This window comes from Bos mutus, chromosome 4 (assembly GCF_027580195.1).
Source record: "Bos mutus isolate GX-2022 chromosome 4, NWIPB_WYAK_1.1, whole genome shotgun sequence".
Taxonomy (NCBI): domain Eukaryota; kingdom Metazoa; phylum Chordata; class Mammalia; order Artiodactyla; family Bovidae; genus Bos; species Bos mutus.
In genome coordinates this window covers 52,685,213-52,711,483 of record NC_091620.1, presented here as the reverse complement: position 1 = coordinate 52,711,483, position 26,271 = coordinate 52,685,213, and the positions used below count along the sequence as shown (strand labels likewise).

General features: G+C 43.2%; 1 protein-coding gene across 3 annotated transcripts in view; it reads left to right on the top strand.

Annotated features, from left to right (window-relative positions):
* SCRN1 (secernin 1) overlaps window positions 1-26,271 on the top strand; it is a 66,075-nt gene that overhangs the window by 23,309 nt on the left and 16,495 nt on the right. For all 3 annotated transcript variants that reach the window (XM_070369483.1, XM_070369481.1, XM_070369484.1), the window contains exons 3-5: window positions 17,272-17,453; window positions 24,362-24,564; window positions 25,461-25,655. In XM_070369483.1, the coding sequence (XP_070225584.1) occupies window positions 17,272-17,453; window positions 24,362-24,564; window positions 25,461-25,655 (580 nt within the window). The remainder of the gene's footprint in view (window positions 1-17,271; window positions 17,454-24,361; window positions 24,565-25,460; window positions 25,656-26,271) is intronic.

Below are 26,271 nucleotides of genomic sequence, written 5' to 3'. Positions count from 1 at the left end.
TCTGTAGCCCTTGAGGCTTCTCTGTCCATGGGATTATCCAAGCAAGAATGCTGGAGTGGGTTGCCATTTCCTCCTCCAGAGGATCTTTCCGACCCAGGGGTTGAACTCACGTCTGCTGAGTCTCCTGCATTGGCAGGAGGATTCTTTACCACTGAGTCACCTAGGAAGCCCATGTGGTTTTGTTATGTATTGTCAAATTTCTTTCTATAGGTGCTGTGCCATTTTACATTCCCACCAACAATGTGAGACAATGCCAATTTGTCCATATTCCCAGAGTGTGCTTCATCATGGCTATTTTTTAAATTAATTATTTTAATCAGAGGCTAATTACGATATTGTGGTGGCTTTTGCCCTACATTGACCTGAATCAGCCACGGGTGTACATGTGTCCCCCATTCTGAACCCCGCTCCCACCTCCCTCCCCATCTCATCCCTCTGGGTTGTCCCAGTGCACCAGCTTTGAGTGCCCTGTTTCATGCATTGAACTTGGACTGGTGATCTGTTTCACATATGGTAATATACATGTTTCAATGCTATTCTCTCAAATCATCATGAAGGCTATTTTATGTTAATTTTACATTCTACTTTTTAAACTAAATTCTTTTATTTATTGTGTCAGCTTTTATTACTGATTCTTTTTGATTTTCCAGCTATGTTATTATAAAACCTGAAAATATGGATAATTTAATTGTTCTTACATCTCTTCTTTTCTCATCTGTTTGGCTTATGGCTTGGATTCAGTATTAATAACGATGGAGAAAGTGGGTATCTTTGCCTTGTTCCTGACCTAAGTGGGGCAGACTCTAGTGCTTCCATATTAAGTAAGATGCTGGCTTTGTAATGGAGATTCATATCATTTTGTCATGTTAAAAAGTGTACATCAGTTCATGCTTTGAATGCTTTTTAAAAACCCTGAGAAACAGGTGTTACATTTTGTTAAAGATCAGGAGATAATCAGGAGCTAATCCCTTGTTTTGTTTTATTTACTTTCTATTTAATGATAAATTGAATCATCTTTGCATTCATGGAATAAACTTCTTGGTTATGGTATAGTTAGTTGTATGTGTTTAAATAGTAATTGTTAAAGGATGAAGAATTTAGAGGAAAAAAATTGGGGGCTGGTAAATTAACAAGGTCTTGCCACTGACATAATCTCTATCCTTTGGTGTTTTATATTGTATAAAATAAACCAATTTTTCTGTGTGATTGTGCATTTTAAATGGGTATTCATCCATGTGTATTTCATTTTCTTATCTGAATCTCTGTTTCAGCCTTTTAAAAGCATTAAGCATCACCAGAGAGCAATAGCACTCTACAAGGAGCTGGTTATGCTGGGTGAATTCAGCAGGAGCACTGAGATGAATGGGCAGAGTTGAGCAGGTCATGGCTCTAGTCTGTGGTTGGGGCAGTGGCAGACTGTCGCCCATAGGACTTTCACCAGAACCACTTGCCTCTGATGTTGCACCACTAACTTGGTTCAGGCTCCTAAACTTCAGTGGGACTACTGGGGTCCAGCCCCAGTGGATCCAGCGAATTTGAAGGGAAGATGGCTTCGGCAATCAGGATACGATAGAATTAAAGATATAAAGAGTGATTAAATAGGGATAGCTCAGCGAAGAAATTCAGTGAAGAAAAGAGGCTGAATAACTGGGTTTACGTGGAAAACCAATAAAATTCCAAGACAAGGAATTTGCGCCACCTACGTAGGCCGCAGGCATCCTCCCGTTCTCCTGAAGGACAGGAGACACTAAGGCCTCCCCGGTCAGATCTTGGAAGCCCAGGCAAAATTAGTAGGCTTGACGAGCCTCCATGCTCCAGATGGGAATTCAGCCAGAAGGTGAGAGAAAGAACGACATGGGGAGACCAAGCTTCGGTAAACAAGGCCTGCACTTTATTTTCCAAAGTAGTTTTTATACTTTAAGCTGTGCATAGAGGATAATGGGTGAAGGGGTAGAGTCATGCAAGGACAGCAGTCCTTGATCCCTATCGAAGCCATGCCTTCTTCCTGCAATCATATGCAAAAGTTTAGGTGATTTACATCATCTTCTGGCCAGGAGGCCTATTAACATTTTAAGACCCTTTCTTCAGAAAACTTATTTTTCTCTAAAGGTGATTATTCTAAAGTCAGGTGCCACCCTCTGAAAGCATTAGATAAAGTTGCATTCCTGTAGGGCAAAAGTGTGGTGGGCTATAACAAGAAAAGAATTAACTCAAGGGTCCAAGGTTACAAACATTAAAGCTATTACTTATATTCCTATACACCAATTATATTATTAATCAATACACTCCCAGGGACACAGTAGGTAAGGGATATGGAAACTTAGCAGCAAACATTGGCCCAACAAGTGAAAAACCCTTCATCAATACAATTTCTAATCAATCTTTTAACTGCTCAAAGGAATCTGTATTTAGACAGTTTAGAACATCTCATGCCTCTCACGGTTGGGAGGCTCTGAACAATCACATGTGGCCGGAAGAACCTGTTCAGGCAGGCTAGAGGACTTCCAAAGGAGTTTGTGAACTAAAACACTCTTGTCACGCCCAGGAACTTTATTAACAGGAGCTGTAAGTTAACTCTTTTTCAAAGAGAGAGATGGTGGTAGGGGACAGCCCCCCGTAAAGTCAGAGGTGTAGGTGAGAGCACAAAGCAGTAAAGTAGGCAGACTCTGGTTTTGGGGGTAGATGCTCGAGAATTTCCAGGGGGACTCCTGAGGCTCGATCCTGCCTTTGTGTATGCTGAGCCTCCTTCCTCATGACCTTTGCCACGGGCGGAGTTCCTCACGCTGGCTCCCTGCAGGGACTTTCCTTTCATATGGGCAGAGAAGAGTGCTAGGTTCTCTGATGCTCATGGTAGGTTTTCAATGGGTCTTCATTAATGTTTGAATGTCCATGTTGTTTAGATCTGAATGTTTCTGTTTCTGGGACAGAGGGGACTGGATATGGATAAAGTTGGCTTGGTTTGAGTTGTTACTGACCTTCCCTGGCTGCCTTCCCTACATGTTTCTTTTTCCCAGAGTCATGCACACTGAAACACTTTGATTTTCATGTGGGCAGATTTCCTGAAGATGGCTCTAACAAATCCCATCCCACATGTCCTTCTCACAGTGTGCTGGACACACCTCCATGGAGTGGGGGGATTATGCCCCCCACCCCTGCCGTGAATCTTCATGAGGGCTTCTGGTGGCATCAGGCAGTGAAACCTGGTGGAGGTGATGCTGTGTGACCTCCAGGGCTGGATAATAAAAGGATCTGACTTCTGCTTGTCTCCCTCCTTTGGGACTCTAGCCCTAAGTTCCCAGGCACCGTGCTGGGAGGAACCCAGCAGATACCATGCGGTGGGGCCCCCATGGAGAGCCTGCAAACAGTGCCAACTGCCAGATGTGTGAGTGAATGCCCTTTCAGTGATTCCAGACCTCAGACTCCATGGAATAGACTCACACCATCCCTTCTGTGCCCTGTCCAAATTCCTTGATGCATCAAATTCATGAACATAATAAATGGTTGTTTTATATCAGTAAATTTGGGGGTCATTTTTTAGTAGCCATAGTAAGTACAGTATTGTGCAAAACCTTTTATAAGTATAACTGAAATAAATATTTTAGAAAAATTTCTTTTTTGCGGCATAGATTAAATGACTTTATATGTTTTGTTTTCATGGTTACAATCATTTTAGGAAATAGACTAGATTCCTTTCACTAGTTATGATACATTAATGCTCAAATACACCATGTATTTATGGTGTACACCTCAAACACACCATAAATTATGTCCCTTGCCTAATAACTAAGCGCAGTGTGATACATACCAGAGGTAATTGCTAGGCAGTCTTGACCTTTTTTCTGAGTTGCATATCTGGGTTCTGAGTTGCCTTGGCATGTTTTCACATCCATATGCTGCAAGTAAAATAACTTCACAGGTCAAAAACCAAATTCACTGTTCCCATTTCATTTGCTTTTCTTCCTCTGACAGCTCTGTTGTCTGCCACAGAGTTTACTCTAGAAGCCAGAAGCAAGCGTTGACCCATGTTTTCCGACTCATCTGTGGACGCACAGGGACAGTGGTCACTGAGTCTTGCTGCTTCCTCGCCTGTGTCCCCGTCCCCTCACCACTCCCAATTCACTCACACCCTCCCCGAGCTCCTTTCTGCTTTCATCTGCTTAGTCGTGCCCAGGTCTCTTTCCCCTGAATTCTATTCCCTGCAGGGTCACTGGACTTTTCTTTCCAGATCACAGCTTTGCCACTGCCTTGTTTAAAAATGTTGGGTTGTTGTTTATAAGATGAGAATCCAGGCTGATTTGTATGCCATTCAGAACTCTTCCTGCCTGGCATCCTGTTCACTTTTCTTTCTTTTCTTTTAAATTAATAGACATTTTTAAAGCAGATTTAGGTTTGTGGAAAAATGAGCATAAGTACAGAGTGTTCTCATATAATCCCTCACCACCCCTGCTGCCTGCCTCCCAGTTTCCCCTGTTATTAACATTTTGCCTTAATATCTTTTACAGTGGATGAGCCTGTATTGATACATTATTATTAACCCACTCAATAGTTTATTAAAGTTCACTCTTTGTGTTGTGTATTCTCTGGGGTTTGACAATGTCTAATACCATGTATCCATCTATCATATAGGGTATTTTCAGTGCCCTAAAAATCTTCTATGTTCTAGCTAGTCATCTCTCCCTTCCCCTAACCCCTGGAAACCCCTTATCTTTTCACTGTCTTCATAGTTTTCCCTTTTCTAGAAGGTTATATAGTTTGAATCATATAGTATGTAGCCTTTTCGGATTGGCTTCTTTCACTTAGTGATAGACATTTAAGATTCACTGATGTCTCTTCCAAGCTTGATAGAATATTTCTTTTTTGCTCTGAATAATAATCCATTGCCTGGATATACCACAATTTATTTTTGCATTCACCTATTGAGGACATCTTGGTTGAATCCAAGTTTGGGCAATTTTGAATAAAGTTGCTGTAAAATTTGTGTGCAGGTTTTTTGTGCACATAAATTTTTAAACCAATTTGGTTAAAGGTACTTTTTAATGTAATTTTATATTTTGAATAAGTGATAAAATGATGTGGTTCAAAGATTTAATAATATTTAAAAGGTTTACAGTAAACAGTCTTAATCTCCCCTTCCTCCTATTAAAATTTCGATCTTATGTAATCCTTTATTTTTCTTGCCCATCTTGTCATCTTTTATGCAAATGCAAATAAATATGTATATGCAGCCTTTTCTTTTTTCATGAATATAGCACATTATATATACTTTTCTGACCCTTGATATTTTTTTAACATACAATTTCTAGCTTACAATTGGCTTTCTTTTGTTTAGTAACATTTTCTAAAGAGTTTTCTATAGCTAAAAGCTTTCTAAAGAGTTTTCTATAGCTGAACATAGAAATAGAGATTATTATTATTCTTTTACAGCTGACAGTAGTCTATTGTGGAGATATTCCATAATTTAGTCAGTTCTCTATTGGTGAATGCTTGGACTTTGGGCTCGTCTGGAAAGTACAGCCACGAAGAACATTGTACACAGGCTTTCTGTACATGGGCATGTATAGTCATTGAACACACTTCCACATGCAGGGTCACTAGGTCATAGGATACATTTTTTTTGGTAATAACTGACCTCTGTTAGGGTTGTACAGTTTCCTGCTTACTTTTTTAATCTTCGTTCTTAGTTTCCCTTTCCTAGCTTACACAGTAGGCGTCAGCTGCACTGAGCTGCTTCTTGAATGAACAGCACACTTCCGTTGCTGTGTTCTTTTGCTCTGTCCTTTGCCGAGTCTCTCCTTCCTCTCCCGTCTCGTCATCCACTTGGTAGACTCCTCTGCATTCTTCACGGTGCGGGCACCAGTATCCCCCTCCTCCCTTTAGCCTGCCACCCTTCTGTGAATGTGTAGCATGTTAAGGGTCTTTTTCTTTTATAAATTAATTGAAATTCATGGTGACCTGAAACTAGGGGATGAGTTCTGGCTCAGGAGGCAGGGGCCTGTTGTTCTAGTCCTGCCTTCTGCATTTACTGCGTCTTAGACCTTTGAGCCTCTGGGACTCAGTTTCCTCATTTTCCAGACAGAGATCACAGCACCCCCCACCCGGCCTTCTTGTAAAGCACGTGTGAGCTAACATGTGAAAGCACTTTGTAAACTCCAAGCAGAACACTGCAGGGAGAGATTTTTCTTTTTTTTTTTTCAGGTTTTTTTGTTGTTGGTTTTAAAAAAATTAATTTATTTTTACTTGAAGGATAATTGCTTTACAGAATTGTGTTGGTTTCTGCCAAACATCAACTCTGATGTGAGTCAGCTCTGTCCCCTGCATCTTGAGGCTCCCTCCCATCTCTCCCCCTCCCACCCCTCTAGGTTGTTGCAGAGTCCCTGTTTGAGTTCCCCGAGTCATACATCAGATTCCCATTTGTTGTTGTTTAGTTGCTTCCTGCATGACCAACTCTTTTGTGACCCCACACACTGTAGCCCACCAGGCTTCTCTGTCCATGGGTGGGATTCTCCAGATAAGAATACTGGCGTGGGTTGCCATTTCCTCCTCCAAAATTTCCACTGACAATCTGCTTTACATATGGTAATGTAAGCTCCCATATTACTCTTTTCATACATCTCACCCTCTCCTTCCTGCCCTCCATGTCCATAAGTCTGTTCTCTATGTCTCTGTCTCCATTGCTGTCCTGCAAATAATTTTGTCAGTACTATCTTTCTAGATTCCATATATATTACAATATTTATCTTTCTCTTTCTGACTTATTTCACTCTATATAATAGGCTCTAGGTTTAGCCACCTCATTAGAACTAACTCAAATGCATTCCTTTTTATGGCTGAGTAATATTCCATTGCATATATGTACCACAGCTTCTTTATCTATCTTTTGATGGACATCTAGGTTGCTTCCATGTTCTAGCTATTGTAAATAGTGCTGCAGTGAACATTGGGGTACATATGTCTTTTTCAATTTTGGTTTCCTCAGGGTATATGCCTAGTAGTGGGATTGCTGGGTCATATGATGGTATGGTTCTTGTAAAGCACGTGTGAGGTAACATGAGAAAGTGCTTTGTAAACTCCAAGGAGAATACTGTGCAGAGAGAGATTTTTCTTTTTCTTTTTTTTAAAAAAGAATCAGGTAGTGTTGAGAGATTCTGTGACTCCAGGTCTCAGTTCCCAACTCCTAACTTGTAGCATATGCTAAATCTGCTTTTCAAACTTACTCTGTGTCTTTAATTCCCATACAGTTACACCTGTCTCCATCCCCTGTTCTTGTCCCAAGTACAGAATGATGGGTTCTTTTCTACCGGGCTTTTGAGCTACAAAAACTATAATGTAACTTTCATAATAGTCTTCATCAGCATACAGAAAATTTTAATTATGAAGACTGAGAACTTCTCATAAAAACTCTTCTATTACTCAGTCTTTTTATGACATTTTAAACATTGTCTGCAGTTTCCCTAGAAATCTCTTGTGAGTGTTGTAGTCCATGAAGTCCGTTTCTGAGAATAATCCTGTGCAGAAAGTCACTCTGATTACTCATTGCCACCCACCCGCCCACTCTTCCAGCTGGGCCATGCTCCCAGGTGGGCTTGCCTTTAGTTCATGCCCTTACCCACCCTTCACTTCATCTTGCCCTCAGTCTGTCCCTCTGTCCGCCTATCCATCTCTCATCTACTCTTTGTCCAGTTCCCTCTACTTGAGATAGAGGAATAAAAAAATGGGGTCCTCCAGCACTGAGTTCCTCAGTTTCAAATATTACACTGGGCATTTTGTTCAGCTGCACAGTTGGCAGATCAGAGCATTTTATTTTGTGCTCTTTAGTCTTTCTTCTGCAGATGCTGGGTTTTAAACAACTCCCATTTTGGTTGCAGAGTAGGATGGGTAAGTTCAGTTCAGCCTCTCAGTCGTGTCCGACTCTTTGCGACCCCACGGACTGCAGCACGCCAGGCCTCCCTGTCCATCACCAACTCCCAAAGTTTACCCAAACTCATGTCCGTTGAGTCAGTGATGCCATCCAACCATCTCATCCTCTGTCGTCCCCTGCTCCTGCCCTCAATCTTTCCCAGCATCAAGGTCTTTTCAATTGAGTTAGCTCTTTGCATCAGGTGGCCAAAGTACTGGAGTTTCAGCTTCAACATTAGTTCTTCCAATGTACTCCCAGGACTGATCTCCTTTAGGATGGACTGGTTGGATCTCCTTACAGTCCAAGGAACTCTCAAGAGTCTTCTCCAACACCACGGTTCAAAAGCATCAATTCTTCTGCACTCAGCTTTCTTTTTAGTCCAACTCTCACATCCATACATGACCACTGGAAAAACCATAGCCTTGACTAGACAGACCTTTGTTGACAAAGTAATGTCTCTGCTTTTTAATATGCTGTCTGGATTGGTCATGACTTTCCTTCTAATGAGTGAGCATCTTTTAATTTCATGGCTGCAGTCACCATCTGCAGTGATTTTGGAGCCCAAGAAAATAAGGTTTGTCACTGTTTCCACCGTTTCCCCATCTATTTGCCATGAAGTGATGGGACCAGATGCCATGATCTTAGTTTTCTGATATTGAGCTTTAAGCGAACTTTTTCACTCTCCTCTTTCACTTTTATTAAGAGCCTCTTTAGTTCTTCTTCGCTTTCTGCCATAAGGGTGGTGTCATCTGCATATCTAAGGATATTGATATTTCTCCTGGCAATCTTGATTCCAGCTTGTGCTTCTTCCAGCCCAGCGTTTCTCATGATGTACTCTGCATAGAAGTTAAATAAGCAGGGTGACAATATACAGCCTTGACGTATCCCTTTTCCTATTTGGAACCAGTCTGTCATTCCATGTCCAGTTCTAACTGTTGCTTCCTGACCTGCATACAGGTTTCTCAAGAGGCAGGTCAGGTGGTCTGATATTCCCATTTCTTTCAGAATTTTCCACAGTTTATTGTGATCCACACAGTCAAAGGCTTTGGCATAGTCAATACAGCAGAAATAGATGTTTTTCTGGAACTCTCTTGGTTTTTCGATGATCCAGCTGATGTTGACAGTTTGATCTCTGGTTCCTCTGCCTTTTCTAAAACCAGCTTGAACATCTGGAAGTTCATGGTTCACGTATTGCTGAAGCCTGGCTTGGAGAAGTTTGAGCATTACTTTACTAGTGTGTGAGATGAGTGCAATTGTGCGGTAGTTTGAGCATTCTTTGGCATTGCCTTTCTTTGGGATTGGGATGAAAACTGACCTTTTCCAGTCCTGTGGGCACTGCTGAGTTTTGCTGGCATATTGAGTGCAGCACAGCATCATCTTTCAGGATTTGAAATAGCTCAACTGGAATTCCATCACCTCTACTAGCTTTGTTCGTAGTGATGCTTCCTCAGGCCCACTTGACTTCACATTCCAGGATGTCTGGCTCTAGGTCAGTGATCACACCATCGTGATTATCTTGGTTGTGAAGATCTTTTTTGTACACTTCTTCTGTGTATTTTTGCCACCTCTTCTTAATATCTTCTGCTTCTGTTAGGTCTCTCCCATTTCTGTCCTTTATTGAGCCCATCTTTGCATGAATTGTTCCCTTGGTATCTCTAATTTTCTTGAAGAGATCTCTAGTCTTTCCCATTCTACTGTTTTCCTGTATTTCTTTACATTGATCGCTGAGGAAGGCTTTCTTATCTCTCCTTGCTATTCTTTGGAACTCTGCATTCAAATGGATATATCTTTCCTTTTCTCCTTTGCTTTTCGCTTCTCTTCTTTTCACAGCTATTTGTAAGGCCTCCCCAGACAGCCATTTTGCTTTTTTGCATTTCTTTTCCACGGGGATGGTCTTGATCCTTGTCTCCTGTGTAATGTCATGAACCTCCATCCATAGTTCATTAGGCACTCTGTCTATCAAATCTAGTCCCTTAAATGTATTTCTCACTTCCACTGTATAATCATAAGGGATTTGATTTAGGTCATACCTGAATGGTCTAGTGGTTTTCCCCACTTTCTTCAATTTAAGTCTGAATTTGGCAATAAGGAGTTCATGATCTGAGCTACAGTCAGCTCCTAGTCTTGTTTTTTGCTGACTGTATAGAGCGTCTCCATCTTTGGCTGCAAAGAATATAATCAATCTGATTTTGGTGTTGACCATCTGATGATGTCCATGTGTAGAGTCTTCTCTTGAGTTGTTGGAAGAGGGTGTTTGCTATGACCAGTGCATTCTCTTGGCAAAACTCTGTTAACCTTTGCCCTGCTTCATTCCGTATTCCAAGGCCAAATTTGCCTGTTACTCCAGGTGTTTCTTGACTTCCTACTTTTGCATTGCAGTTCCCTATAATGAAAAGGACATTTTTTGGGGGTGTTAGTTCTAAAAGGTCTTGTAGGTCTTCATTGAACTGTTCAACTTTAGCTTTTTCAGCATTACTGGTCGAGGCAATGACTTGGATTACCATGGTATTGAATGGTTTGCCTTGGAAACGAACAGAGGTCATTCTGTTGTTTTTGAGATTGCATCCAGGTACTGCATTTCAGATTTTTTTGTTGACTATGAAGCCTAGTCCATTTCTTCTAAGAGATTCTTGCTCACAGTAGTAGATATGATGGTCATCTGAGTTAAATTCACCCATTCCAGTCCATCTTAGTTCACTGATTCCTAGAATGTTGATGTTCCCTCTTGCCATCTCCTGTTTGATCACTTCCAATTTGCCTTGATTCATGGACCTAACATTCCAGGTTACTATGCAGTATTGCTCTTCATAGCATGGGACCTGGTGGGTAAGTATGTATCTATTTGTGAAGGCCTCTGAGTCCTGAAGATGCTATGTACTGTGCATTGCAGAACTCATCTCCCTGTACCTTGGGCCCTGTGGGTAGGGGTGTTGAGGAAGCAGATGAATGATTTCCTGGATTATGATGTTCTGTTTATGCAAGGGTGCATTTGTGTGTGGATGTGGAATGGGTTTAGGTCTATTTGTAAATGGTTAAGCCTTCTATTTAAGAAAGAGAGGATATAACATTACAATATTTTCCTGGAGAAAACAGTGGATTTCAACTAAAGTTTCCATTACCTATACTTGGTGCCCAAGAGAGCCATTATACTATAATTTATGGAGACAGAATTCTTGATAGCCAAGTCAGGTTTGATACATAATTGCTTTTTGAAAGATTCTCTTATTATTATATAATAAACCTCTCCTCCATTTTTGCCTCCTTTAGACTTCTTTGTTTCCTTTTTTAGAAAGTTAATATTTTTTTTCCACTACATGAAATTCTGTATGGGATTAGTATCCTCAATCAGGTTATACAGCTTTCACAATTTGGGGTAGATTTTTGGTAGATACTTTTCCTCCTTTCTTCCCAAAGAAAATATTTGCAAGAAGAACAGAAAATTACCAATTAATGGTAGCTGGTGGCGTTATTAGTAACATTGTCCTTGTCCATGTCCATAGTGGGGCAGGGAGTGGGTTCTGAATGTTAATTCTCAAGATTATCCCTTACCACAGGGGAGTACAAGTCATTCTGGAATCAGAAATCGGAGCAGAGCACCATGGTCACTAAGTAGATTGTATGCTTTTCTTCCTGTCTGTTTTCCTGTTTTCATCTCTTCAGCTCCAGAGGCAGGGGTTCCCAGCCTCCTATGGAGTCAGAGCATCTCCTTTGCCCCGTGGGAGAGTGGCTTGGCCTGGGGACTTCCTTCCATTGCATCCCTTTTCCCAAGCCTGATTCTGAACCCCTTGCATTGTCCATCCTTAAAGATCTTGCAGCTTCAGGGAGATAAAAACAGCTCTTCTAAAGTATAGGCAGCATCTTCTCTTGTCTTTGTTTAGACTCATATAAGCCTTAATGGCACATTTCCCAGAACCAGTCTAGTTGCAGGCAAGAAGACACTGGGATAAAAACATTAAAAAACAACCTCAGTGATAATCTCAATACTGCTTTAGAGTCACAGGTTTTCTAAAACTAAACCTATTTTCCTAAAGCATCTCGTTTTTCCCTACCTTTCTTTCTCCTCCTAAGAAGTCTGGCTGACTCATCAACTCATTTCTCAGTGGTTTTCGCTGGCGGTGCCAGGGTTGTGTTCACCATCTGAGTACAGTAGGAAAGGCACAATGGTTGCATTGCACTAAGTGAAACGTCTATTGTGTGAGTGTCTCTATTCCCCTTTCATTGGGTGATATCCAGAAATAGTGTGTGCAGGAATGTGCAAGGGTTAGGCGACAGCACGACGCTGATTTTGCTTTTTCATTTTGGACACCGTCACACAAGATAATAAAGGGCTTACCCTGCAGAAGAATTGTCTTTTGTCTTTGTCTCCGGGGCCTTGTCAAGGTTGATCTTTCCATCCTCCAACCTGGTATGTGTCCCCAGGAGCCACCTGAGAGCGACAAGCTCAGTACAGGTAACGTCTTTCAAACCTCAGAGATTAGCATTAGGCAGTGCTGACAGTTCTTTCTTAAGTTTGCATTTAATTTTTGTGGCCGTGCCTTGCGGCCTGTGGGAACTTAGTTCCCTGACCGTGGATTGAACCTGTGCCCCCTGCATTGAAATTGCTGAGTCATAACCACTGGACTGCCAGGGAAGTCTCAGAGCTGACATTTAGGAGTATGCCTCACCCCTCACCCCCCACCATTCCTTGGGCTTGTTGTGTGGTCTTGGCACCCGGAAGTCACACTAGTTGACAGGTTTGTTTTACTAAAGACTCAGTGGGCCTGGCCATGGGGCAGCAAGACAAATTGCTCCTTTTTTTGTGCAAGCCCCTTGAACAGCTTGATTACCAGAGCTGAGGCCAGAACTATCCCCCTAAAGACTGATCTTCTGAGTGGTGAACATTTTCTTTTCCCTTTTTTCCTAACAGAAATCTGGCTGGAAATTTTTTTCTTTTTTTTTTGGAAATTTTCACTTTAGAACTAACTGTTTTTGTTTTTTGTGTTTTTTTTTTTTTTCATGAGGAAAGATTTCAGGTGCTTTTGGATTTTTCCCCTCAGAGAAACCTCTGCTACTTCAAATCCCACTTCTTCTCTACCTCGTTAATAACATGGCAGTTGTGTTGGTGAATCCATTTAAGAAAATGACTGCCTGCCGAGTTCAGGTTCTAGATGGCTGACTGAAGTTTAACTCATTACACTGTGTGTAAATGTTCCTTATTTGTGAGATTTGCTCCCAAACTGGGACTTTTAAGTAACTAATCTCTGTGAAACAAATGTTTCTGCCTCCCAGACCTGGGTGTGATTAGTCAGGTTTCAAACCCAGTGGACTGTGTGAATTGCAGCCACAGAGGGGCCCTTGTTAAGCCAGACTTCAGTGGTCCATGACAAAGATGCCCTGAGGGTGTGTGTTACAGGCTCGCTTGGGCTTCCCTGGTGGCACAGGGTTCCATCCTGAGTCGGAAAAATCCCCTGGAGAAGGAAATGGCAACCCACTCCAGTATTCTTGCCTGGAGAATCCCATGGACAGAGGAGCCTGGCAGGCTACAGTCTATGGGGTCACAAAGAGTTGGACGTGACTGAGCAACTGAGCGCACACACGTAAGACTGGGGTGCTCACACACCAGCTCCCCCTCACCGGCTGCCCTGTGTCCTGTGCAGGGATCTGGGGATCAGCGTTCAGCCTGGTGCTTGAAAGGGGCTGATTTAGCTTATATGTCTAGTTGGGGATCTCCTTGCTTCCTCACGATTCCAATTTTGGTGTGAAAAGTGTCAAGTTGGCTGCATGTATTTTGAACTCCCACGAAGACCATATGGTCTTTTGGATTCAGCGTTCAGCACTTTTATCAGTCAGTACTTACTATGCTTTCGCAGTCCTGTGACTCGGTGCCATCACGGCTTCCCTAAGTGGCAGAGTGGAGGACCTCCCTGAACCGGAAACACATTTTTGACATCCCCACCTTTTTCTTCTCATTCTCTTTCCTCTGTCTGGAATACCTCGATGTCTGGTGCGGTTTGCAAGGTCAACTCAAATGTCACCCACTTGATAAAACCTCCGCCCTCTTGGATGTGTTTCCTTGCCTTTGAACCTCAATTATGCTCCCTCTGACCTTTGTTACTGATTCATTCATTCATTTATTGATGCCTGCTATGTACTAGATTTGGGATCGAGCCCTCTCTCATTTCTGTATCTCTCATGGAGCTTACACTCTAGCCTGGGAAAATATCATACATAAACTGCACATGCAGTACATAAGTCAATTATATAGTATTTTGGAAGGGTTACAATGGAGTGGAATGGGAAAAGGAAAAAGAACAGCAGGATTGGGTTGATCAGAAGTGCAAAGGCTTCCCTCATAGCTCAGTTGGTCAAGAATCCGCCTGCAATGCAGGAGACCCCAGTTCGATTTCTGGATCAGGAAGATCCCCTGGAGAAGGTATAGGCTTCCCACTTCAGTATTCTTGGGCTTCCCTTGTGGCTCAGCTGGTAAAGAATCTACCTGCAATGTGGGAGACCTGGGATCAATCCCTGGGTTAGCAATATCCCCTGGAGAAGGGAAAGGCTACCCACTCTGGTATTCTAGCCTGGAGAATTCCATGGACAGTATAGTCCAAGAGGTCACAAAGAATTGGGCACTACTGGGGACTTTCACTTTTCATAAGGTGGGAGGAGGGGGAGATGCAGTGCCTGTTAAGCAGACACGCCTTAAGTTGGCCGGTGGTCATGGTCATTTGTGTGTGTGCCTTCTCCTTTGCCAACTGAAGGGACAGAGACTGGGCCCCTCACTGACTTATCTGCCAGCAGCACTTTGCACAAGATGCCTTGTGTGTGGTTGCTGCTCTTGTGTGTGCTGTAGATAATTGATGAAATGGGAATGAAGGTGTAGACATGAATTTGAGGACAAATAAATAAGCTCATTTCCTATTTTTGCTTTTTTCCTGTCCTTAAAAAAATTATGATAAATCTGTGCTTAGGAAGTTGAGATTCCTTCCCTATTTACTCAGTCTTTTCAAGACAGAATTTGTCACTCGACCTCAGTGGGTACAGGGGTTTTGGAAAGTGTTGATCAATGTCTGGACTGCTTTTTGCATGAAATAATGCAATCCTAACACATATCCCGCAATTCCATGTAGAAGAGCGCAGAGGACCATAGTTTGTTTAGTGCTTTGGCCAGTTTTTTGTTGTCAAAGGATCATTTTTTTTTTTAAATAAATAACCATAGGGAACTGAATAGGGGAAAACATTTCAAGAGTATATTTTATTATCAGTTTGCCATGAAAAACTCAAGGGTCTCTTGACAACCTCTGAGTTTAATCAGCTTTCAGTTTACAAATAGTTACCAAGTGAAATAACATTATCCCAGGGCAGAGCAATACCTAATGTGGATTGTGAAGATACAGATGTCACATGACCAGTGAGTGTTCATTTCAACCCTTACCTGGGGTTTAGAGATTATGGAAAATCAATGCAGAATAGCTTTCTGGGCTGCATTCAGAAATATAACTGGGTGTTGAATCAAAAAAAGAGATCTAAGGCTGCAGTTGATCCAGTGCTTTCAGATGCCCAAATTAAAGTGTAAATGGATGCTGCGGCTGATAGAGTTCTCCCCTGACAGCTAAAAAGCCCTGTATAATTTAAAGCCCTGAGTTGCGCAGCCTTCTTGGGAAGAGGGTGTCATAGATACTAGAATATCAGTGTCAGGAGGCCCCGAGGCCAGCCTAGTTTAGTGCTTTTCCTGATGCTCCAGTGGAGTCTCCTAGGGGCCCAGTGTGGGAAGGGGAAGGCTCTGAGTGCTTTCCAGGCTGCTGTCTTTACTTGGAAAGGAATGAGCTAATCTAGACCAAGCTATTTCTTTCCAAGTATTTTTAGCCTCAGAATCCTTCCTCCATGCAAACTTTTACCCCAAAGCATAAAGACAATAGAACTGGTCAAAGTGTATTGAGGTGAATGGAAGAACAGGCATGGGACCGGAGGAGGTAAGACACAGCTCTAAGTGGCTTGTACCACAGTTGTAAAAGGAGTTCAAAAAACGCCTTTCTCGGACTGTTTCCTCATGGGCTTAATGTGGGGATCAAATGGGGCAGACTGGGAAGCAAAGTGGATAAGAGAGTGTACGCTTAATGCATTAGTGATATGTAAAGTATCACCATGTTTTTCTCTTTTGTACCACCAGAGCAATCATGTAGGTTGTCAAACTATGTTCTAAGGAGATGGGGATCATTGCAGGAAGCTTAAGGGACCTCTGTTCTGCAGACAAAGCATCTTCCTTTTTATCTGCTTTCTATGTTAGGCATCTAAGTACAATTTCCTTTACAGATAGAGCTCTATAACTTTTACAGAGTTTGAAAACCACTAATCTAGAAGGAGTTTTGCAAATAAATAGGTATGCTTGTTTGAAATGCTGGTGGCCATCCATGCCTTTTGAAATGACCAGATACAGAATATTCAGGGCAGAGACCAGCTCAATATCTGGTACATGAAAATAGACCTCCACTTCATGGGAAATAGATGGGGAAACAGTGGAAACAGTGTCAGACTTTATTTTTCTGGGCTCCAAAATCACTACAGATGGTGACTGCAGCCATGAAATTAAAAGATGCTTACTCCTTGGAAGGAAAGTTATGACCAACCTAGATAGCATATTCAAAAGCAGAAACATTACTTTGCCAACAAAGGATCGTCTAGTCAAGGCTATGGTTTTTCCTGTGGTCATGTATGGATGTGAGAGTTGGACTGTGAAGAAGGCTGAGAGCCGAAGAATTGATGCTTTTGAACTGTGGTGTTGGAGAAGACTCTTGAGAGTCCCTTGGACTGCAAGGAGATCCAACCAGTCCATTCTGAAGGAGATCAGCCCTGGGATTTCTTTGGAAGGACTGATGCTAAAGCTGAAACTCCAGTACTTTGGCCACCTCATGCAAAGAGTTGACTCATTGGAAAAGACTCTGATGCTGGGAGGGATTGGGGGCAGGAGGAGAAGGGGACGACAGAGGATGAGATGGCTGGATGGCATCACTGACTCGATGGACGTGAGTCTGAGTGAACTCCAGGAGTTGGTGATGGACAGGGAGGCCTGGCGTGCTGCCATTCATGGGGTCGCAAAGAGTCGGACACGACTGAGTGACTGATCTGATCTGATCTGATAGGTATCTTCATTATGCACAGATTGGCCTAAACTAAAGAGACTGGAAACTGAGTGAGTGGCAAGATTGAAACTCACTGTGGAAACCTTTGAGCTGCTTTGAGATGTGCGGTGTCTTTTGAGTCTAGATGTTCCCAAGGCCTTTTATTTCTCGGCTCTGTTTGTAATGGATGTGGTGGTTTAATGTAAATACCAAGGTGAAAACTAAGTAGTACCTGACAGATAATGGCCCTTTCTTTCTTCTGTCTTCATTTTTTAGTGCACTTACATTTCAATCAACCAAGTTCCCAGGACCCATGCCATTGTGATAAGCAGACCTGCATGGCTTTGGGGGGCAGAAATGGGAGCCAATGAACATGGAGTGTGCATAGCCAACGAAGCCATCAATGCCAGAGAACCAGCTGCTGAGACGGAAGCCTTACTGGGGATGGATCTGGTCAGGTACTGCATGGTGGCTCTTAAAGACAACTGCTCAAAACAGGTTGGGGTGGGGATGGGCTTTATCTCTCTCAAACCTCATACTTTGTTATGCAGTCCTTCCAAAGGTGACTTATGCCTTTTGATGTAAATTTGGAGGTGGTGGAGAAAAGAGTAGATTACAATGGAATATTATTCAGAAAAAAAAAAAAATCAAGTGCTGATACCTGCTATGCTTGAAAACATTATATTAAGTGAAAGAAGCCAGACCCAAAAGGTCACATATTACATGATTCTAGTTACATGAAATACCCAGAATAGGCAAATTCATAGAAGCAGAAAGTGGTCTCCTGGGGTTGGAGTGGGGCATAGAGAGGGATTCCTGATGGGTACGGGGCTTCTTTTTGGGGTGTTTGAAATGTTTTAAACTTAGATTATGGTGATAGTTGCACAGCTTTATGAAGATACTAAAGATCATTCAATGACACTTTTAAATGGGTCAATTTTATGGTCTTTGAAATATATCTAATAATATATAAAAGTAAATAGAAAAAATACATATATACCACATAAAATAAAAAAGAAGAAAGAACAGAAACTGCTTCCCTCCTTTCCCCTCTATGTCTCTGTCCTCTTTTCTTTCTCTCCCCTCTCAGCCACAGGGTAATGCATTCACGTTTAACACGTTAGTGAAGCGCAGAGGCGGACATGTAAGCTTGGCAAGATGGAGGTCTCCGTTGGCTTGTTCACTAATGTGTCACAAGGGCTAGGGCTGTGTCCCTGGTGTGCAGCGGCTGATCAGTGGCCAAGTTTGGAAAGAATGACTACAGTAGAAAGTGGCAGGAATGAAACGACATTCTGAAGTAGTTTCTTTTTTTCCTGAAATAGTGAAATGCAGTGGACTTACGGCATGGTTGAAGGGGGACTGGGCTAGGAGCTGGAGGTCTTGGTTCTCAGTGTGGAAACACCATGAGTGTCCGTTCCCGTCATTTGTTCAGTGTGAGTCCTGAATTGGATGACTTCCAGAGCTTCCCAAAGGGGACATGCTACACCAAGGAATGGAGGTTTTTACATTTTATAGGTTTTGCAGGGAGAAATTGCACATGTTCGCAAAGACGTCTGTGGCCCATAGCTTCTTTCACCTGGTCGACAGGTCAGTTTGTGACACTTTTTTGATGCCACATTGCCTTTATGCCTTCCCCACCCTTCCCTACTATTCCAGGTTATTATAAACTCAGAAGGAGCAGGTCCCCTGAGCTGGAGAAAAGGAAGAAAAGGCCTCATATTTATAATGAGTTCTCTCTTGATCAACAGAGTGAAATGGAGAGAATAACAAATTTTCAGCTTATGTTTTGACAGCTGTCCCAGTAGTTTTACCTCCCTGTTTAAGAGAAATCCTGAAAATGAAGAGTTAACAATGGAAAATAATGCCCCTTTTATGCCTCATTTACACCCTTGCATTTTGAGTTATCATTGTCTTCATGGAGGGGATTAATAGAACTGGCAAATATCACCATTTAAACAGTTGATTTCTAAGGGATGACAGAAGAGAGTGGTTTTTTCCTTTCTTCAGTGCTTCTGACGTATCTTTTCAAGTTCATCAACCTATAAGACAACCAGAGTTATTGAATGTGTGCTTTGTGTTAGACTCTGTAGGCACATAAAGAAGCTCAGACACTTCAAAGAGATCTTAGTCTGTTTGCAGAGAGAGGACAGAAGATTGAGCAATGCAAGATTTTAGACCAATTTAAGATGACAGGAGGAGAAATGTGTCTTAAGGCAATTGGAGATTTTTAGCCACATAAATGGCACAGAATCCCAGGTTCTCAGCAAACACTGCTGGATGTTCAGAGATGATAATGGGCTGCATCCGTTTAGGAGTGCTTCAAGGAGATGCATTTCACCTGGGTCTACAAGGCCCAGGGATGTAGACAGAGAAGATATATTTAGCACGTAATTGAGGTTGTGATAGTTACCAAGGTCTGGGACAGTAACATATGTTGGGAGTAGATGACAGGGTAAGTTTAATTATAGTCATTTAGCTTCAACTCCTTTCCTGGCCACCCATGACCAGCTATTACAATGCAAAGACAGGTGTGTGAACAGGACCCTGCTGTGGTATCTGCACCTTGAGTGGCTGTTTGTGAGTTCAGGGTCTCAGCTTTACACCAGCTATGATCAGTTCAGTCACACAGGAGCCATTCCATACCGACTGAATCCTAAAAATGACCCCTGAGCCAGAATTCCTCCTAGATCAACGTCTAAGCGCCTCCCAGCTGATGGGTGCTGTAGCTCCACATGTTTTCAGAGGGACTTAGGGGCGGGAGCACGTGCATGCTCAGTCATGTCCAACTCTTTATGACCCCATGGACCCCACCAGGCTCCTCTGCCCAGATTTTCCAGACAAGAATAATGGAGCGGGTTGCCATTTCCAAAACAGGTACAAAGTTTATTATTAGAGACACAGCACAGGTATGGGAGAGCACACAAAGAAACAGCTTATTTAAGTCAGAAGCAGGGTGGAAATAGACACCAGAGAGCAGTGCGGTAAAAAGGTGATTTGAATCTCTTACATAAGACAATTCTTCCTGGTGTTTTTGGTGAGTGTGAGGGCTCACTGGTGATTTGAAAGGGGGTTCAGCCAGTGTTGGTTTTGCTCTTTTTGGGTGGTGCAGTGTAAAGAATCTGCCTGCCAATGCAGGAGACACAGGTTCGATTTCTGGGTCAGGAGGATCCTCTGGAGTAGGAGATGACAACCCACCCCATTATTGCCTGGGGAATACCCTGGATAGAGGAGACTGGCGGGCTATAGTCCTAGGGGTTGCAAAGAGTTGGATGTGACTGAGCACACACAATAACCAGTGTCTATAGGAGGAAAGAACCTGTGGAAATAAGAGTTACTATTTCCAAAACACTATTGTGTAGTGTGTTTTGCAGAGAATATTTCATTTAACTCTCACCACAATCTGGTGAAGCAGTGCGGCTACTTCTGTTTGGTAGACAGGAAACCGAGGCTTAGGGAGATTAAGGGACTTGCCTGAGGCTTCCACAGAGCCTGGTGTAGGGTGCCTGCCCCCTCAGGGAAGCTGCTTCTGTACTAGAGTGCAGGTTACTTCTCTCCAGGAGCCAGGAAGCTCTGGATACCAGGAGACTGAGGCTAGTCCAAAGGTTTCACACACCTTTCTTCTAAATCAGTGCAGCCGTTAACATCCACTTTTCCCCCTCCTGCTTTCATCCCTCTGGCTAGAAGCTGGGAACCTTTTGATAACCAAAAAACAGTGAACCAAGAGAGGCCTTGCAGACCCCTTGATTTGTGGGGAATAAGAAAGGTTATTTGCATCTGCATCTGTATAGGCTCATTCCTAAAAGAGGAGGGGGATTGACTTATTTTTATGACTTTCTCTAGGGCAGTGACTGAGTGACTTCACTTTTACTTTTCACTTTCATGCACTGGAGAAGGAAATGGCAACCCACTCCAGTGTTCTTGCCTGGAGAATCCCAGGGACGGGGGAGCCTGGTGGGCTGCCGTCTATGGGGTCGCACAGAGTCGGACACGATTGAAGCGACTGAGCAGCAGCAGCAGCAGGAGAGTGATTATGTGTTTTCAGGAAATCTAATTATAACTTGCATGTGTGTGCTCAGTCATGTCCGACTCTTTGTAACCCCATGGACTGTCGCCCGCCAGGCTCCTCTGTACATGGAATTTTCCAGGTAAGGATACTGAATCGGGTTGCCATTTCCTACTCCAGGGGATCTTCCCGACCCAGGGATGGAACCCTCATCTCTTGAGTCTCCTGCGTTGCTAGGTGGCTTCTTCACCACTGTGCCACCTGGGAAGCCCCATGTTTCACCTTAATTGGGATACAGTGGCACAGTGGTTTTCCTAATAAGTGGAAGCATAGGGATCAAGAAGACAAGCGAGCAGTGTTCCTAAACATGGGAGCTTGCAGCCCGGGAGTGCGGAGGGTGCTCATCTTCCTTGGTGAGCTGTGTTCACCTTTCCAGAATGGACACAGTGAGTTCGACATACTGGTGAGAAAGCCATTGGACCCAAATAGGCATTTCCTCCAGAATTTTCCATAAAAAATAAGGATCTGAATTTGGGAGCATCTAACTCCAAGACCCAGAATAACCTGACCAGGCGCACATTTCTGAAGGATTTGAGTTATGCTGAAGGTAAATGTCAAAGCGAGACTCTAACAGTTGATTGATAGTTAACTGTTGGCGTAGTTAATTTCAATCCTTTTCCTGCTCCAGTCAAGCCCATGATGGAGGTATAGCAGCCAGAGTGAAAGTAGGCGTGGAGACCAGAAAGTCCCTGTTTTCATTTGGCATCACATGGATGCGCCTCATCTAGGAGGGGAAATGTTGGGAAAGGCTTTAAAATAGGCCTCTTGATGGTGGGTGGCTTGTGGGCCTGGATCCAGACGTACAGATGCACCTCTGGATCTCAGGTGGAGAGGACGCGACCCTCTGCTGTCCACAGCTTTGTTAGCAGTCCTATTCTCGGCCCATGGCAGGGAGACCACCTGGGAATGGTCAGGTGGGACAGATGGGGATCTTTTCCCTATGGTCCTGGCATGAGGGGTTTAATCAGAATCATGTCTGTGGATGAGTGCAGAGGCCCTCCTGCACACACTGCAGAAGGCACCAAAGTCAGTGTGGGGTGCAAACGGGCAGAACAGTAGGGGAGTAAGTTAGAAACTGCAAGAGAGGGACTTCCTGGCAGTCCAGTGGTTAGGACTTTGCCTTCCAGTGCAGAGGCCACGGTTCCATCCCTGGTTAGGGAGCTACGATCCCACATGCCTTGGGGCCGAAAAAACAAAAAGCAAAAGCAATGCTGTAACAAATTCAACAAAGACTTTAAAAATAGTCCACTTCAAAATAAAAAAAATTTTTTTAATAAATCTTTGAAAGAAAAACTGAAAGAGAAGTCACAGCTGCCAAAGGTGACCTTGCTGTCCCTGGCTGGGCATTCACAGGCTCCTCCCAGTGCTTGTTTGCACGGGTAAGCGGGGCCCTGCAGAGGCCCTGGGTGCATTCTGCCTAGAATGACCAGGAGCCACCAGGGACCTGTGGAAAGCAGGAAGGGGCCCTCCTGTGAGGCCAGCTCTTGGCTGTGAGAGGCACTTGCAGCACACTTGTTCGCTCTGGACCTTCGAGATGAGGTGAGTGCTTATTTCCTCTGCTCCTTTTTGGAGAAGATGGCAGGGACCAACAGAGAGTCCACTACTTCCATCTTCTAATGAATTTTTTCTTATATGACTCCCCTAAGGCTTCAGCTTCTCAAAGCATTGCCTTGTCATCAAGGCTTCCTAAATAAGCTTAAATTGAGAAATGCCAAATGAATTGGTATATAATTAATCTCTGAAAATAAGCCTGTTGCAAAGATAAATCCGGATCATGGAGTCCCATTATCTCTTCGTCTCCCTGGCAGCACAGTGCAACGTCCTTTCAGGAAGAATCAAACTGGGTGAATTTTAATAGTAATTGCATCTCAAGTTGAAAACTCACCCAGAACTGGCCTCTGCTGCCATCTTAGTAGGGTTCCATTGCCTCTGTTCTGAGACTCCACGCTTCTGTGACCAACATTACAATTTGAATGAAGAAACGAATAAATAGAAATTTACTGAGCACCCATTACGTGCCATTCTCTTTCAAATCAGCCTGAGAGGGAAACAGTACTGTTTTTCACTTTACAGACAAGACAATCAAAGTTCAAAAAGGTTACCCCTGGTGGATAACAGAAGCAGAATTAGAAATGAGGTCCCTTTATCTCTGAGTCATTTGTTTTTCTGCCACAGTCTGCTGTGTCTGAAAACTTACTGATCACCTACTTGGTCCCGGGTGCCGGTGCCATGTATTTTCATGTTCATCATCTCATAAAACCCATCTTCCTAGTACTCAGTGACGTAGGTGCTTATTTTACTGGTGACATAAAACTGAAGTTCAACTGTATGATATAACTTGCTCAAGTTACACGGCTTCTCAGGTGGCGCCAGTGGTAAAGAACCCACCTGCCAATGCAGGAGACATAAGAGATGTGGGTTCCATCCCTGTATCGGGAGGATCCTCTGGAGGAGGGCATGGCACCCCACTCCAGTATTCTTGCCTGGAGAATCCCATGGACAGAGGAGCCTGGGGGGCTACAGTCCATAGGGTCGCACAGAGTCAGACACGACTGAAGTGACTTAGCATGCAAGCACGCAGGCTCAAGTCATGTAGAGGGCGGTCTCTGTGGCCTCTTTAAGGAGTCTCTTCATTGGAAAGGCTGGGAGGAGATGGCTGTTTCACTTTGGAAGAAGTTGGTCCTTTTGAATGACTGAAGCTGTAAGTCACACCAGTGGAGGTGGGCTGTTAGGTAGAAGAAGTATGTAGAAAAAGGACTGGTCTTGTCCTAACCAGCCGCCCATTCCTAAGGAGATGGTGGGTGAATTACATTCACAGAGGACAGTGGCTGGCTATAGAGCACTGCTATTACTAACCCGAATACCTGGTGTAGAATCATAGAGGTCAGGGCTGGACTGGGCAGAGGTTTCCTTTTGCCCAGAGGCAGGAGGGAGAACAAGCCACAGGGAGATTGTCTTGCTAAGGTCTTTTACGAAGCTGGCCAGCTTCAGGGGAGTCAGAGTTAGAAAACAGAAAAAGAGAAATGGCCAAGCTTCCTTTCAAGAGAGAGAAGCCACTGGGCTCCTGACTGTGTGGAAAGGGCATGACCAAAGACAGAAAACGCCCCCGTGATTTTGAATGGAATGTGTGCTATGTATTGTGAGTTCAAATGCTGTTTATCTGTTTGCGTATCAGCCTGAGTGTTTAACATAGTTATGCACGTCGGCATTCTTCATAACTCAGCTTGGTCCCAACCTTTGATGCCTGTGCTAATAATGAGGTGGTGTGAAATGACAGGTGTGCTTCTGGTCTTCTTACTTCAGGCTTGGTTTAGAGAGAGGGGCAACAGCTAAAGAAGCCTTAGACGTCATCGTCGCCTTGTTGGAAGAACATGGACAGGGTGGGAATTATTATGAAGATGCTAACTCCTGCCACAGCTTCCAAAGTGCATTTCTCATTGTGGACCGTGAGGAAGCGTGGGTGCTGGAGACTGTAGGGAAGTACTGGGCTGCAGAGAAGATCACAGGTGAGTGGGGGTGGCTGGTGGGGAGTTTCAAGGACAGGAAGAGCTAAGGCCATGGTGCCCAGACTTACAGACCCTCTCAGTGCTACATCTGCAGGCTCTAATGTGCTCCTCATTTCTGGGCACCCAAATACACACATATTTGCACATATATTCCATTATTTTAAAACAATTCATTATTGGGGATTCCCTGGTGGTCCGTCCAGTGGTTAGGACTACATTCTGTCATTGCCAGGTACCTGGGTTCAATCCCTGGTTAGGTTACTAAGATCCTACAAGCTGCACAGTGTGGCCTAAATAAATAAATACATAATTCATTATCAGGGTCACTGTGTTTTTCTAAATGTTGGGGCCTGAAAAAAATCTGAATGAAGAAGTCCCATAATTTAAAAATTAAAAAAACAAAAAACGTATATATTGATTTGAGCAGAGGGCGATAGTTAAGCGAGACTAAGCGACTTAGCAGCAGCAGCAGCAGCAACCTGGTGAGGAGAAATGTCTGGAGCTGCGACATTCATGAGTCTTGTTAGCAATACAGAGCCTCTTTCAAGCAACCTTTCACTTTTCTCGTGGGTAGTAAACGAGAATAATAATAAAATATTAATATTAAAATAAAATAAAATAAAAATAAAAACCTTTCACTTTTCTCTTGGGGTTTAGTTTGTCAGGTCAAGTGACTCACTCATTGAAAACGTGATAAAATGTGTCAGGGCTGCTCAAACCTTCTAGGAGATCTTAAAAGAAGACCAAGGACCTTATGTTTCTCTCTTCAGAAATGAAATTGATTCCTCCATATAGTTAGAGTCAAGTTGCAGGGGAGAGCTGCCCTGTAACATCCATTTCTTGATAAAGTCTTTATAAGTCTATGTCTAAATAGTTGGAGTTTGTATTCTTTACAGAGGGAGTCAAGTGCATTTGCAATCAGCTTTCGCTCACGACTAAAATCGACGCAGAGCATCCGGAACTCAGGAGTTATGCTCAGAGTCAAGGTTGGTGGACGGGAGAGGACGAGTTTAATTTCTCTGAAGTTTTTTCTCCAGCTGATGACCATCTAACCTGCTGTTCAGGCAGAGACACCTTAGAAAAGCAAGAAGGTGAGTTGGGGTGTTCCTTATAGTTCTCTCTCTCATACCATTTGTCTTGCAGCTATTTCAGAGACCTTGTTTGAACTTGGGAGAATAAGCAAAGAGGAGAAGTGGAGAACAGACCTTGTCCTGTGTATGGAAACTGACTTGTGCTAAAGTCCTTGCTGTGCAGTCTATGACCACAACTTGCATTTATTTTTACATGATGCTTTTTATCCATGGATGTTTCTGCTCCCATTTCTCCTTTAAGTGCTGATGTCACTATGCTTGTCTTTGAAACACTTAGTGCAGCCTTGCTTATACCTCAGCATTTGTACATTTGACGTATCTTCTCTGTATATTTCCCTGTTTCATTAGCCTGCTGAGTCTTGACATCAGGGGTGCTATCTTTTACTCACCTTAGGATCCCCTTGTGATGCCTGTTATGGCCCTTTGTTCCGTGAACACTTGTTGAGTCAAATTGTTGAATTCCTTTCATGAGCCCTCTATTTCCCACCCGATATTGACTTAGCCAGCATCCATTTTTAAGTAAATGTGGTGACTGGTAGCTTGTTACTTTTGTGCCTGAGTGGAAAACCCTTCCCCATAAACCACAATGGCCACATTTTATATTTGCTGGTGAGAC